The sequence below is a fragment of the Opisthocomus hoazin genome, chromosome 1, assembly GCF_030867145.1.
Source record: "Opisthocomus hoazin isolate bOpiHoa1 chromosome 1, bOpiHoa1.hap1, whole genome shotgun sequence".
Taxonomy (NCBI): Eukaryota; Metazoa; Chordata; class Aves; order Opisthocomiformes; family Opisthocomidae; genus Opisthocomus; species Opisthocomus hoazin.
The window spans coordinates 35,441,343-35,455,946 of NC_134414.1; the positions used below are offsets into that span (position 1 = coordinate 35,441,343).

General features: G+C 39.0%; 1 protein-coding gene across 7 annotated transcripts in view; it reads right to left on the reverse strand.

Moving 5' to 3' along the window:
- Window positions 1–831: 831 nt before the first annotated feature.
- Window positions 832–14,604, reverse strand: part of LRCH1 (leucine rich repeats and calponin homology domain containing 1) — a 144,899-nt gene continuing 131,126 nt past the window's right edge. For 4 of the 7 annotated variants that reach the window (XR_012764121.1, XR_012764122.1, XR_012764120.1 and 1 more), the window contains 2 exons: window positions 13,104–13,361; window positions 3,301–3,386 (listed from right to left, as the gene is read on the reverse strand). Coding sequence is in view for 3 of the 7 variants with exons in the window: in XM_075422074.1 (XP_075278189.1) it covers window positions 3,273–3,386 (114 nt within the window). In the remaining 4 variants the exon portion in view is untranslated. Of the gene's footprint in view, window positions 3,387–13,103; window positions 13,362–14,604 lie in introns of all 7 variants that reach the window. The other 3 variants (XM_075422074.1, XM_075422065.1, XM_075422055.1) reach the window with 1 other exon arrangement.

The window sequence follows — 14,604 nt, forward strand, 5'->3', positions numbered from 1 at the left end:
CAGACTTCCTGCTGGAGAGAGGCTTCCAGTCCGCTCGCTTCTGAGCAGGAGCAGATTCAGGTCAGCGTCTGGCAGGCTCCTGTGAGTCCATGAGAACTTCGGCATTCAGTAACCTCAAGGCTTTATGGAAACTGCCCTGAGCCCTTATAAAATAGGTGCTGGGGAGCTGATGAGGAGGGGCCCTTGACTGCGCTTGTCCACAGGCTGCAGGTCCAGGATGGCACCAGCCCCTGAGGGGCGCTGGAACCAGCTGTGCTGGTGGCTGCAGACACCGAGTGTCTCAGCACCATCTTGGTGAGAGCGGGGCGAGGCGGTGGGATCTCTGGGTGGCAAAGCTCAGGGCTCAGCTGGGCAGGGCCCATGGCTGCCTGCTCCTAGGCTCTGACCAGCGAGGAGCAGCACCAGAGGACCACAGCAGGACTCTTCCTGTCCAACTCACACTGATTCTAATGCTGTTTGTACTGCAACAGCTACAGCAGCACGCGAGCTTCCTTGGCAGTCGCAGGCAGGATCTCCCCAGGAGACTATTGCAGAAAGACCCTCTCCTTCCAAAATCCACTACTGAACGTGAACACACGCAGCCGTAAAATCACCTGGTTAAGGTTTTGACAAATCTCTTCATCAGAGAAATGAGAGAACAGCAGAACCTGTACTTAGGTACAACCCCACTCCTAGCCAAGCTGCAGAACTCCCTTATTTGGGTCATGTCCTCCTCCTCTCCATCCCCAAGCCCTCATCCATCGCTCCCAGGGTTAAGCTCTCCAAGCGCCATCTCTCTTGCAAGAAACTGTCAGTCACAGGGGCAGTCGTGAAAGGGTTTCTACAAATAATATAGTTTAATTGTAACTACAGTAAAGATTTTTCTCTATACATCGTGTTCACTGCTTCGGGTAGTATAGATTTGCCATGCATGTTTTATTGCACATTATATAAATAGTGTACAAAGAGTCATGAAGATTCTCTTTTTAGCCGTACAGGTTAAGACTGCATAAAAAAAGCTGTATTACAAAATATTTAGAGCTATTCATTTACAGCCAACTCCAGGCAAATACCGAAAGACACTATCAGGAGAAAAACAAAATTTTAATTATGAAAAACCAAGATTTGTCAAAATAATAATTACAAAGCTTCATGTTGCCATATATACATTGTAAAAAAATACTCAGGAAACCTGCATTTTATCCCTCAAGATGCAGAAATCAATATTCCTATTTTTTATACTTGATCTTTGAATGCTTTTAAAATTTGATAAACTCTGACTTGAAAACTTACTTTCTTTACATTGCTCGTGCTTTTTGACAAAACAGATATTTGTGCAGCTCTAAAATATTAAAATACATTTTAATTTAGCATTAAAGTGCACAGTATGTTTTATAGAAAACAATATGCTAGCTGCCAATCAAAATTACGATTTAAGCCTCTGTTCCCTCGACAACATAAACGCTTTTGCTTTGGTTGAAGTAACTGGATATTCGGTGCATACCGCACGTCGCACTGTCCGCGCGTCCACTTCCCCCCTCCTAGCACGCTGCCGTCAGCACAGACCGGCACCCTGGCGACCTGTGGTGCTAAATCGCGTAGTCTGCGCTCAGCTGCTGTATTAACGGTTGGAAGCCTGCTACTGGAATACGGGTGGTTGTAAACGCAGCGTGCCTCTAACCGTGCCTACATACGCAGCAGTGACAAGTATGCATCTGTCTTACAAAAAGTCTTTACACAATAGTTCTCCCCACCTTCTCTTGCTGAAATATTTAGTCCTCCTGCCACACGTTGCCTCTTTTTTGTCCGCCTGCGTTTGGAGCCCTTTCCCCCGCGCCGCTCTCCTGCCCTGCTCACCCACGTCACCGCACTAGCTTCTCATCCAAAACAAGAACGGACGTTCCAGATACTGTGAGAATCGCCATGCTGGAACTTTTTGATCTAAAACACGTGATGTTTTTAATAATAAATTATGCTTTTAAAAATGTCTTCAAAAATTTAAAGTGGCGATAGGAAAAAGAACCCGATTTCCTCTTGCTGCTGTGGGAGCAGAGGTCTGATCCTGCAAACGCTCACCACAGGGGAACGGTGGGGCCCTGGGAGAAGCACCGCACCCAGCAGGCTGGACCTGGGAGATCAGCTCTTGGACGCTGCCTTTGGCCACTTTGATAATTTTATCTCCTCTCGCAGAAACCACTGAAGAAAACAATTAACATTTTTTGGCTACCTGGTAAGTCTTCTCGTTAATGTTCTTGTGCTGCTTTTTATTATTTGTTCTGTAGTGCTGTAGTCTTTAAATCAAGTTACAGTGCAAAATTATATTTCAAGACACACGATCCTAATGCACATCATTCATTTCGTTGTGGCAAAAGTTAAATGTCTTGTGCATAGTAAAATAAGCAATCAAAAATATTTGTTCACATTTATTTTTCAAGTGTACACCTTTCCTTTTTTTTTTTAAACATCTATATACAAATAAAACGGGTGTGCTCTCAGTGTCAGCCAATTTAGTGGGGGGAAAAGTGCTACTGGAATGTTGGAAACTCAATGGAATGCAGACAAATTTTTACCAATGTTCCACAAATTCAAGAAATAAAGAATGTCATTCCAGCTAGCTGTTCCTTTAATAAAAGCACCTATTTTGTTTGCTTTTTATCTTACGTATTAGAAAATACAATTTACGGAGATCTAGAGCTACTGCACACCAAGTAGAATAAAAAATAACTAAATATTTATATTAAAATAAAGTGTTTAACCACAAAAAAGCAGTAATAAAATACAGTTTCCTAATTTACATTTTGCATCCAAAGGATGAATAACAACTCACTAATAAATAATATTTATATAAATATTTTATGTCTGGATATTTTTCAAAGGCAATAGCCTGAAGCAACTGCAGAAAAATCTAACGTGGTAGAAGTCTGATTTACTCTCCCTCCTTCCCCCCCCCCAACTGATTACAGTGATTCTCAGTTTAAAGATACGAAGGTATCTTGCTGCAAGACAGCTGCGTACTCCACACATTTTAAGTGGCAGAGAGGTGGCTGTTTTAGTAAGTACTGTACAAAGTGAGCTATAAAAGCAGTGAAGCGCCAATTTGCTCTAGAAAAATGTTTCTGCTTAGTTTCTCATTTGCAGTTCAACACACATGTACAGTCTGAAAGATGGTTTTAAAATCAGAAGTATAAGAATATCCTTGGAGCACTGTTTTTTTCCAATGCAGTTGGAAAAGACGGGCAGTATTTGTGTTCTTTGATGGCACAGTGGAGCTGGTAACAGCAGAGAGAGTGGTTTCATGTGAATAAAGCTTGTTTCACTGTGGTTACATCTAGCAATGCTTGAACTGTTATGCTCACTTTTACCAAGCCCTTTTCTTCTAGGATGTGATGTGGTAGGCAGAGCTTCTCCTAGAAAAACAGAAACAAAGGAGTCAAGATTAGGATATTCAATACTCGCTGCAAAACCTCCCTTTACATGAACACAGTTGGAACACAGCCCAGCAAGCAGGAACAATTCCCTATGTTTAATTAAAAAGACCTTCCTGTGATTTTGACAGAAAAGTCTCTGATTCTGCTCTCACTGTACCTGTGAATTAGTGAGAGATCTGTTAATATCCTGGGCCTCAGAACCCAACCTGTTCTGTGGTCATTATCGTATGGAAACATCTTAACTACGAGCGAGGGCCAGCAAGCACACACTGAACGCTTCACCTGCAAAGTGAGGTAACGTGGCATTTGCCCGTCACTGCGTATGAATGAGTTTGGGGTCAGAAGGCTGGTTTTATCGGTCAAAAAAAGTTCTGCCACTGAGCTCTAGACAGGTAGGTCTTGGTCCCAGGACACGCACCTTGAAAGCCACCCATTAGCGTTTACAGAAGAGCATGTGTAATGTTGTGCAGTCAACGGGCAAAGTGTTTCGTTCCGAGTAATGAGCAGCTTCTTCTGCAACACCCAGGAATCACCTTTATTCACCCTCAGGACACAGCAGTCCTGGCCAGGATGAAACCTGCTGGCTGTCCACAGAGGACAGTCAAACCAGTAAATACTGGATCTCCTACAGGTGACAAGACACCCCCAGTGAACACCTACAGAAAGCCTTGCCTAGAGGGGTAGCCTTGGGTCATGATTGTCTTTGAAAAGCAGTTTTTCTTAATGTAACTGGATATTCCCGTTAATGAAATCCATGGAATTATGAACTCAGGCAGCAGGCTTCTAAAAAAGTAAATGGAAAAGCCAGACTATGTAACATAAACCGTAATTACAACTGTGAGACTCGTTGCCACAACACAGAAGCCAAAAGTGTAACTGGGCTGACAAAAATACACAGATAGAAAAACCCCAGACAACGCTATTAAACACAAACACGTGGATACGGCGTTTGGCTCGTGAGGTCCTTAAACCGTGCACATCAGACTGCTTTAAGTTTGAAAAGGCACCCTCCGGGTGATCGGACCCGCTGCTCTTTCCCTACACATCCGTACATGACCATCTGCAGACACGGGATCCTGGGGTTTGTTTAGGAGAGGGGTTTTTTGGTATTCTGAGTATTGAATCTCTGAGCTGCTCAATAAACTGGCAGCTTCTAAAACTACTGATGCATTTGAGATTATAATTTAAGTGCCTGTCTTCTACTGAATATTTTTCTTGCTTCTGTAATGTCACCTAAGGGTGTCTTATTTTATCTTTATGCCATTCACGGTCCTTTCTCGTACCTCCTCGTATCCACATTGATTATATCTCCAAGTTAAACATCACTACTCTCTTCAACCTCTCTTCCCCACGACACATTTTGTTCAGCTCTAGTCCCTGTCCCTTCCCTGACCCCTACGAACCCTTAAAGCTAAATACAATATTCAGGATGATGGAACAGGAACTGGTACATACAAGAACAGTTAATACAGTTTTTATCGTGTTAGGCACCTATGATTGATGGCTTTTATCTGCTTCCACTGTTGTCCAGTCTTTGTGCAGGGAATCTCCCGTGGGCCACAGCTCCATCAGAACAGCACCGGTATTAAAGAGCTGCCCCGCTGCTTCTGAGGTTTATGGCTTTCTTTTGTTAATGAGTATTTCCTTTATGCACAACCAACACTTTGCTTGCTTGAATGTTTTGTGAGGTGTTTCACACCCCACTGCAGCCTCAATGAGAGAAAAACTACAAAGCTTATCTACTAACTACCGACCCCCAAAAAGTGAGAGCCAAACTTTCTTCACAGTTATGGCATCTGATACTGATAATTGTAATTTATCTATATTCTGTGTTTACATTTTATATTTACTGTTTAAGCTGTTTTAATATTTATTATTTTATGTTTAAAAGATTTTTTTAAACTTAATTTGTAATTATTTTTTTTAAGGTTCATGGTTATAGCCCAGAACACCAAACAACTGCTGTCGATTCCTTCTGCACACACAGACCCAAGAAACAATTTCAGACAGACAGTTTCCAAGGAGCTTGGCTGAGCAGGTCTGCAAGAGATGGACAACACACATTCCTCCACGGGGAAGATGCTACAACATCCTGGCGATCTGCTAACGCTGGGTTTTCCACTTACATTGAGTTTGCGGATTCCGATTCTCATCGACCGAACAGCTGCAGCAGCTGCCTCCCACCCCTGCCCGCTATGTGCGTGCCCCTCTCTGCTGGAGCTGTCTGCCCAAGCAGCACAAAGGAATATCCCTGCCCTGCAGCCACTCCAGTTCGGCACCCAGATTTCCATTCCAAACCTACCCTAAACTGGGCATTTGAGTTAAGACACTGGGTTCTGCAGTTCGTTCTTGTTTGTTCTCCTGACTGAGATATTGACCTGCAAAGCTGGCAGAGAAGGTTCTCCTCAATTTTTATTCTTCTGGAAAAAAGTGTCTCTTCCAGAGAAATATATAAATATATTTTAGGATGCCGATATCTGACAAGCAGTGGAGCAGTTACAAAAGAAGGCAGAAATAATGCCAGAGATATCAAATAAAAGAAAACAAACCAACAAACAAAACATTTCTACTTCAAATGTAGGATTTTACTAAAAATGTTTTGCCAATATAATGTCTCAGGACATAGTTCATATAAAAATCTAAGAAACTCTGATTCTGATAATCTTCATAAAATTTATATTCATCTTAATTATTGAGAATGCAAATCAGACATCTGAAGTGAAATGTTATTCTCTTCACTTTCTTCTACTTCGTTCCAGTGCCCTTGCATAACAGGCTCGTTTCACAGATTTTGGTGGCATACAACATGCCAATATTTCATTAGTCCTCCACATTAGGCAAAAGGCATTAAATAATAATGCCCGCTGAATAAAATATCAGAAAACTAAGTGATTAGTGTTACAAGGCTGAAGGATAGGGACTGAATCCAAAAGCCCAGCCTCAAAACAAACTACCTTGCTAAATATTCTATTAGAGAATATTCTAAATTTTTATATTGAAGCCAGATTTGCTGAAAAAAAACCCTGCAGTTAAGGATGTTTCCCTCACAAAAACTTCAAATTCTAAAATTACCATTTTTGTGGCACCTTACAGCACTCACAGAACTATTCTGTCATGCTTTCTTTCCAGGAATGGACTTCTCAATTTGGCAATCGTTTATAAGCACATTTTAAGTAAAAGCATAAGGGACTGCATGCCCCATTTCATACAAAAAAAACCCATCAAATATATTTTTTCTCCTTTAAAAGAATTAGATTGTGCATTCTCTTTAAATACAGTATAGAAATCCAGTTTTATAAAACAACCTCTCCCCTCCTGCTGCATTTACTAATAAGGAAAGTTATTTAAGGAGGTCTATAAAAAATAAGACTCTGCGACTGTGTTCTAGGAGTGGGAAGTTTCACAGTGTGTTCCTTTTTATATTATACATCATTCTTCACTAGTTCTTGAAACATAAAATTGACAGCCTTCTCTTATATTAAGCATAATGTGGAACTTGGTTAATATTTTTATAATTCTGCAGTTAAACATGTGGCTATGATGAACTTTCCAAAACTGACAATGAGACCAACACCATCTCCTAAAAATGACAAACTTCGTCTCAACGTGTCACGAATCAGTTCTCTTGCCTAAGCCCTAATCACTGGCTTCAAAGCTTTGCAAATGGCTTTCATCAACCCTGCCCTACTTATCAAAGCACAGCTTTAGAGTAATATATTTGACTCTTCTCCGCGTAAGAAAAATCAAATCCTGCTAAGGATGGAACCCAGAGCCTCTTGATGATCAACTCCGCTCCCTGCGTGACAGCCGTTACCTTGGGCCAAGATCCCAGGCGTCTCAGTCCTTACGTTCGGCCGCTGTCCCTGCAGCACAGTCCGTTTTCCATGCTCTGCCCCACTCCCTAAACCACTACAACTTCTTCCTTTCACTCAGTGGAAATCACTGATGGTAGAGCTGTGAAGCTGCAAACCATGAAGATGCCAAAACTTTTCTTAAAACTTGGCATTTTGAGACAATATACCTAACGGACCACGAGAAACACTCACCCGTGACTCTGAGGAGATTCAACCTCACCCACTTCTCCCCACCTTCGATAAAATGTCTGTCCCTTTTACATTGGCATCAAACACATAACACTTCAATATAGTAGTATGAATCATCTCTCTGAAAATACCTTTCTTGAAACTGTCACTGAAAAAAACCCAGAAAGACAGACAGAAGAACTGGATACTAATTTTCAAGACCAGTCTAAAAATCTTTAAAAACATTGCAGAGGGAAGGGCTGCCAGTCCACTCATAGCAGCATGAATATCTCTCTTCTCTATCTACTACAAAAACGAAGATCTAAATTTGTGACGTAATTTTTCTGCGTAAGAACACAGAGGAACTTAATTACCTGTTGCAAGCAAACCACTTTCTACAGACACATAGCCATTTTGAATGGACAAAGACATTTTCAAACTCATCATGAAGCAAAAGAACAAACTCCTTTTGATGGGGGGGGAGGGGGGGAAGGCAAGACAAAAAGGCAGTACAACAGGCGTACCCACAAACGTACACGTGGGCATGTGCTTGCCACAGCAAGTTTCTAATCCTGGAATATTTAGCTGGCGTAAAAGAAAACAGGAATACGCGAGGACACCAATCCCACACGGATACGTGACACTTTACACATACGCGCTATTTTCTTTGACATCAGTTGCCTTCAAAGTCAAGATAACTGATTAATTTATGCTAGGGCAAACAGCTTGACAATAAAGATACAGTAATTCATTATCAAAAAGTAACTGTTGCCATTATATTATATCATATGGGGAAGTAGCAAAATGACCATATAATTGCAACATCAGGGGCCAGCTACATTTGTTAGCCAAAGTACAGAGAAATGGAATTCTATGACTTGGCAAAAGCCTTTCTCTTTTTTCCTTGTATTTGTAGAAATGTGAGATTTCAGGTCTACAGAGGGGAAAATATCACAAAACAATTAAATACTGGAATGTGTACTTTCTCCAAGTACAAATAAAAAAAAAACAGTCCATTTAATGACCTTCATTCAATTTTTAGAGCCAGCTACTCTGAAATGGAAAGTCACTATAAGAAACACCAGGACCTTACCTTTAAGGAAACTTACATCAAATACAGAAAACCTTGACATTTTGTTAGGTCAGGGCCAAGTTTTCTTTTTAAACAGCTAAAAAACACATAACAAAGATTTTTTTTTTTTTTTCATATATCTAACCAATTTGAAATCATGACTCTTTATATATATATTTTCCTTATCCACTGTTACTGACGATGTCTGTATGTGCCCAAATACCTTGAAGTTACCATTCAAAGTACAAAAAAAGGAGCACAGTAATTCAGGCTACAGATATATTTCATCATTTTTTCTTTTAATTTACACAGTAAAGATTATTCTGTTTTGTGAAGTATACACTTATGACCAGATTTGACAACACAAAAAAATCCCAATCAGTACTTCAATACTGCAGCTGCAATGCTGTATTTGGAGTGACAGTCACTTAGATGTCTAAATATGTGCATCTTCTGAATATGTAATAAATTGCAAATGTTTACAAAACTGTATTTGCAGATGGTGGGCTTTGGACCCCTTTACAGATTCTGGCCTTGAGCCATAAAATTTTATAAGCAGACTAGGCATTTTGCCAAAAGACCTCACAGTTTCATTCTAACAGTGACCTGAAACTGGAGTGAACAGAGAAATTAACGCAGACAGACACACATTGAACAGCAAGAGCAAATGTATACTTACACTTGAAATATCAACTATACCATAACCTTACACATTAAACTCTCAGAGATAAAGTGAAAGAATAAGACTGTTTTGTACCAAAGTAGAATGAGTCATTACAGTATTTTTGTACTCCTCTTTCTGGATATTGCAGTTTATGCACTAGAAAGCAAGGAAATGGCAATGGTCCACAAAACCCGCTCTACCTTTTTTTTCCTAAACCTGCGTGTATGACTGCTTTCACTTTTTTTTTTTGTAAAAGGAGTAAAATGCCAAGAATACATCTTTTTGTGAAAAACAATTACATGGCAATACTTTGGAAACTTATGAATGTCTATGGAGTAGAAAAGTGGACTGAATATTTGCTCAGGTTCAATTCAACCTCTATTCATACCAAGCACAGCCTTTCAGAAAACTTGTTAGGAACATGATGGGATCCATATACAGCTTTCAGCTGTAAAACCTTGTTAAAATACATTGGAAGAAAGGGGCACTTGAAAGAGTACTACACTGCATTACTTCACACTTGAAAATATTTACCTGTCTTCTGGATCAAGGAAAAAGAACACCAAATCCTCACATCAAAATGCCCCTTGTAATCCAGTGCGAGCACATTTTACCTGCGTGCATATTAAATTAATTCATTACAAGTTGTATTTATGACTGTACTGCAGTAGGGATGACAAGATCTCTACAGTACGGATTGGAGTAGACCAATTTATCGAGAAACCACAGTGTGAAAATCTCTGATGACCACTGCAATGGAAAAAAATGAATGGGGAAGCAAATGGGGGAGCAAATATAATTAATGTTATCAATGAATATGTGGGTGAACTACAGCATGAGGTTTTTCAAACTCAAGGTCATTAACCTAATCATGTGACTGGCTGTGAGCACTAAGTACCAACTGTATGTAACCGAACGTCTCAATATTGCAGTCGCCTCAGAGATGAAGAACCACCAGCCAGTTGAACTGTTGGTTTCACAAGTATTAAAGTCACAGGAAGAGCAGCACAGAAAGAGGACTCTGAATTTAGTTAGAGACAATTAAAGCCGCTTAATGAGCTACATATATGTTTTAGTTTCCACTTCGCCATTTAGTGGGAGAATTATTGGCTTCAGGAATGGGCAGACAGGTATTTTTCACATTTGCATTATGTTTGAAATGTATTTTGAAAAACATTATTACATTCATACTTCAAGAAATGTAAGATTATATTCTACTATTCCTCTTCCTGTAAGATTTACATACATTTGGAAGTGTTATCAATAACAACCTGAAAAAATCCAAAATGGATAAGCTTCATGTATGTTAGTAAGGCTGTGCTTGTCATGAAGCAAGTATGTTCGTCTGTCACAGTCTGTGTCAAGATGGCTTCAACTCCGTGACTATAAGAAAGTGCTTCTAATGTTACACTTCAATTATTGTATATTGTCACAGCTGAGAATAGTGAGAAAATGTGATCTAAGTAACTAAAAGACTACTCTGCATGGTAAACATACGTGAAGTTTAAACTTTGGACAACTTTGAGAGTTACGTGTCATTATGACTGGGGTATGTTCAGTTGGTCTACACTGGCACAACAACAGTTCAGTTTCTAACCCAGTGTCTAGTCTGATAAAACACTCAGGACATGAACTTCCATTTCCGCACACTGCAAATGCAAAATACACTGATCTACTACTTCTCTTACCTCCCTCCCAAAGCTACTGGATGCAGTGGATAATCAGACAGAGTATCAGACAACAAGACAGATGTGTACTACAGGATGGTAGCAACAACTTTCACCATCTGATTTTCTGATTTCAAAAAATGTTAAAATACACTCATACATTGAGATCAGTACTACATAAGGAGTGCACAACAGAAAACACTGACAGGAGACCTGTTCACCACTTTTGGGAACAGGAGTAAAACCCCAGCCCTAGAGAAGACATGACTTTTGTCTCAGATACTGACGCTGGGTTATAAAGAATCACACAGTGAATGGATTCTGAACTGATTCAAGCTTTACATCACTTTCTCACGTTCCCTAGAAAAGCAATACTGTTAAAACAAGACAACCAAAATCAAGATAAAGATCTGCTGAAAGTGGAAGCTTAAATGTCAAGCTCCCACTCCGAGTAAGCAAGTGTCTGCTGTTGTAATCACTGAAACTGGGCACACAGTTAAGAGACAGGCTTGTGCAGGATGAGGGCACAACCCTACAGCTACGCACCCAAATAACCAGTATCTTTTCGTCAAGAATAAAGAACCTAGAAGTACTCGCTGAACTCACGCCTGGTCACAGAAAACACTCTTTATAATAGAGTTGTTATATGTAGGCACTGGAAACTGCTAGACACTAAACCCTTTAAAAAAATGGATTTATCCATTCTCTGAAATTAATTTTTCCAGCTTAAAATACATATCTGATTACACATTTAATTATTTTTATATGTGTATGTCTATATTTAAGCCATGGAAACCAGGAACCGAACTGCATTTAGAAGTTTTTAAATAAAGTTGTACAACTATCTATGGAATGGGGATATTTATAGTATAGCACTAAATCACAACCATATGGCCAGAATAATCAGTAACATACAAGTTCTTATGCTAGTTATCCTCTAAAAATCTATAGACTTTTTATATACTAGGCAGTGAGAAATGAATGTATATATTTCACAGCCATGAAATTGAGGTCCTTTGGTTAGCCAGCCTGAGACAATTACAAATTTAGTCAACAGCATCTGGGCCAATACTGCAAGGTCAATATAGGTTTATAATTGACGTTTTATATTTTTCAATCAATTTTCATTTGTATATTTCATGTTGATAAGGTGTAAAACAAAAATAATTGTCTTATTCAAGTTTTACAATAGTGGAACAGAACACAGAGCTGGAAGGGAAACGGAGGTCATCGGTCCTGCACTCTCACCACGAGCAGAGTTCAAACACACCGAAACACCTCCTGGCTAACGTGTGTTGAACCTCTTCTTTAAAACCTGCTAGGATGGAAAATCTAGAGTCTTCCTAGATGATCTGTTTTCCTAGCTACATTGTCTTTGTTACATTCATTACACAAAAACAAACCAACCTGCATTTTCACAGGTGATGAAACAGAGACAAGATAGTGACGTGACTTGCTTGACGTTACACATAAGAATGGCAGATACAGCAGTCTAACAGCTTATTCTCAACCTATCGTACTGTATCACACTGTACTCCGTGACCTTCATCCTGAAACATTCTAAAGTCCCTGGCATATTATGGGTTGCTCACACCCACCACTAATTTACAGTCATCTTCAGCATGTAACATAGCAAGTGCTTAAAAGCAGTTCAACGCTGCTTTTTGTGACGGAAGAAAAAGATTATTCTACGGAATCTGGAGGAAAACAAAATATAAGTAGGAAAACGTAACTATTCCAGTATGGAATTTAATTGGAACAGTAGAGATGACCAACAATCTTTAAAGTTACAGTAGTCTTGTCAATCTAAAGGATAAAAAATAACAATAATTTGAAAGATAGTTCTCTAAGTGCTCTTAACACAATTTATGTTGAGATAATTGGCACCAACTCAGAAAATACTATCATCTGTTGAAGGGCCACCTCAGTTGCTTCAATATCTGCAGCATTCTTGGATTTTCACAAAAAATAAGAGGCTCAGTTCTGTTTAGCTTGTGATACACATCTAGCCTACACCCAAAAGTGGGATAAGAGTAGCTTCACTGCTTTAACACAGTTAGTGTGTAGTCTAGGCAACATAAAAGAAAACAAACTATAAATAAAGAGGTACATAAGTTCTTAAACTAGAGTTGGAGGGGGGAGAAGAGATGGGATTTGCCTTCAAGATGCTACTCCCTCTCTCCCCTATTTCAAGAGATTAATAAAGATATTACAAGGAACGGAAGCGAGGGAAGGGAGAAGTTTGTAAGACAAAGGAAGGAAATTAAGTACCTGTAATTTGTCAGAGACAAAGCAGAAAGTTTGTGTGCACATGCGAACAGGTTATGCTGTTAGCACATTCCAGTGATAAGTTATATACATCAAGACTATAAAAAGTATGTGGAAAAGACAAAAGCCTATTAGATCCCAGGAGCGAAAGGTAGAAGTTGATTGTGGGGTTTTCTCCCCGAGGGCGAGCAGAGCGTCAACAGTCTTTCGAATGTGACGAATATCCGACTGCAGGATGTCATACGGAGAGCAGAGGTCAGCCTATCCCGAAGGGCAGCCATTAGAACAGAAAAAAACAGTGCATAAAATTAAAAATACAAAAATAGAAAGATATTGATAAATAAATCATCACAATACTCTAGCATAATCATGTAGGAATAGTTTCTTCCTAGTATTGCCTCAGTCACTAGACACCCCAGCTTTTTTTTATTTCCTCTAAATACTCAAGCTATCGTATAATATCAGAATGTTAAGACAGAAGACCTCAGTCCTTCAAATATTTCCAAAATTATGCCCAGATTCACAAGGGTGAGGAGGTGCATGTGATCCACTTATTCAAATGAGATTTGCACACCTTTGTTCATCTGGGCCTTATTCAAATGCTTAAATGGAACCAGTTGTAAAATCTAACTTGTACATAACAAACAGTGGGTTAGAAAGCTGTTAAAAGCACAAGCAGCAGCAATATGAAGTCTCAAGAAAAAGTACTTAAAGAAATTGTTAGAAGTATGCAAAATTCTCTAGCATAATAAATAATCTAAATCTCAGTATTCAAATATCATCTTAAATGATAACCTGGGATGAAAACCAAAAAAGTCAATGTAGCACTAACTGTATTTAATTTTAATAAATTCAGTTTCTAAACTGAAGAATTTGACACTAAATTCCTCAGGCAGCATTTTAAAAATTATTAGCAGGTTAGGTTCCCATACTTTTTTTGGAAAGTATCAATGACTTAATGTAGCAATTTACTCTAGACTAGTGATACAAAATGAAGTGTAATCTGTAATAATAATATCAATATGCATATGCAATATTTAACATGAAAGTCAAACCAAGCAACAACTACTACTTTCAAAATGTAATCTAAGATAACAATTTTACAGTGCAAATGAGGCCTTACTATCAACAAGGATGGTGAATATTTACCGAATAAAATTATAGGAAGTAGGAAAGAGATCCCCTGTTTCTTTAGTAGCTTTTCAGTTTCACTTGTTTAATGAACCAGCAGTGCAGCAAATAAATGAAGACATGGAAGTTCAGATGTCTATTTTTTGTTAGTGCAAATTTTCAAGGTCTAGTTGGCAAAAAATTAAACTTCAAAATATTTTAAAGTCCATTCTATCCTGAAAAGTGACTAGTGAAACTGGAAGTCAGAACTGCCAATCATACACAATGAAAAAAGTGATTTTTTTTTTTTTCTTTTTTTGCTTACTGGTTCTAGCTTTAATAGGAGTTAAAAGCTGTAAAATTTCAATTTTGTTACTTAGGCCAGCAGATACAG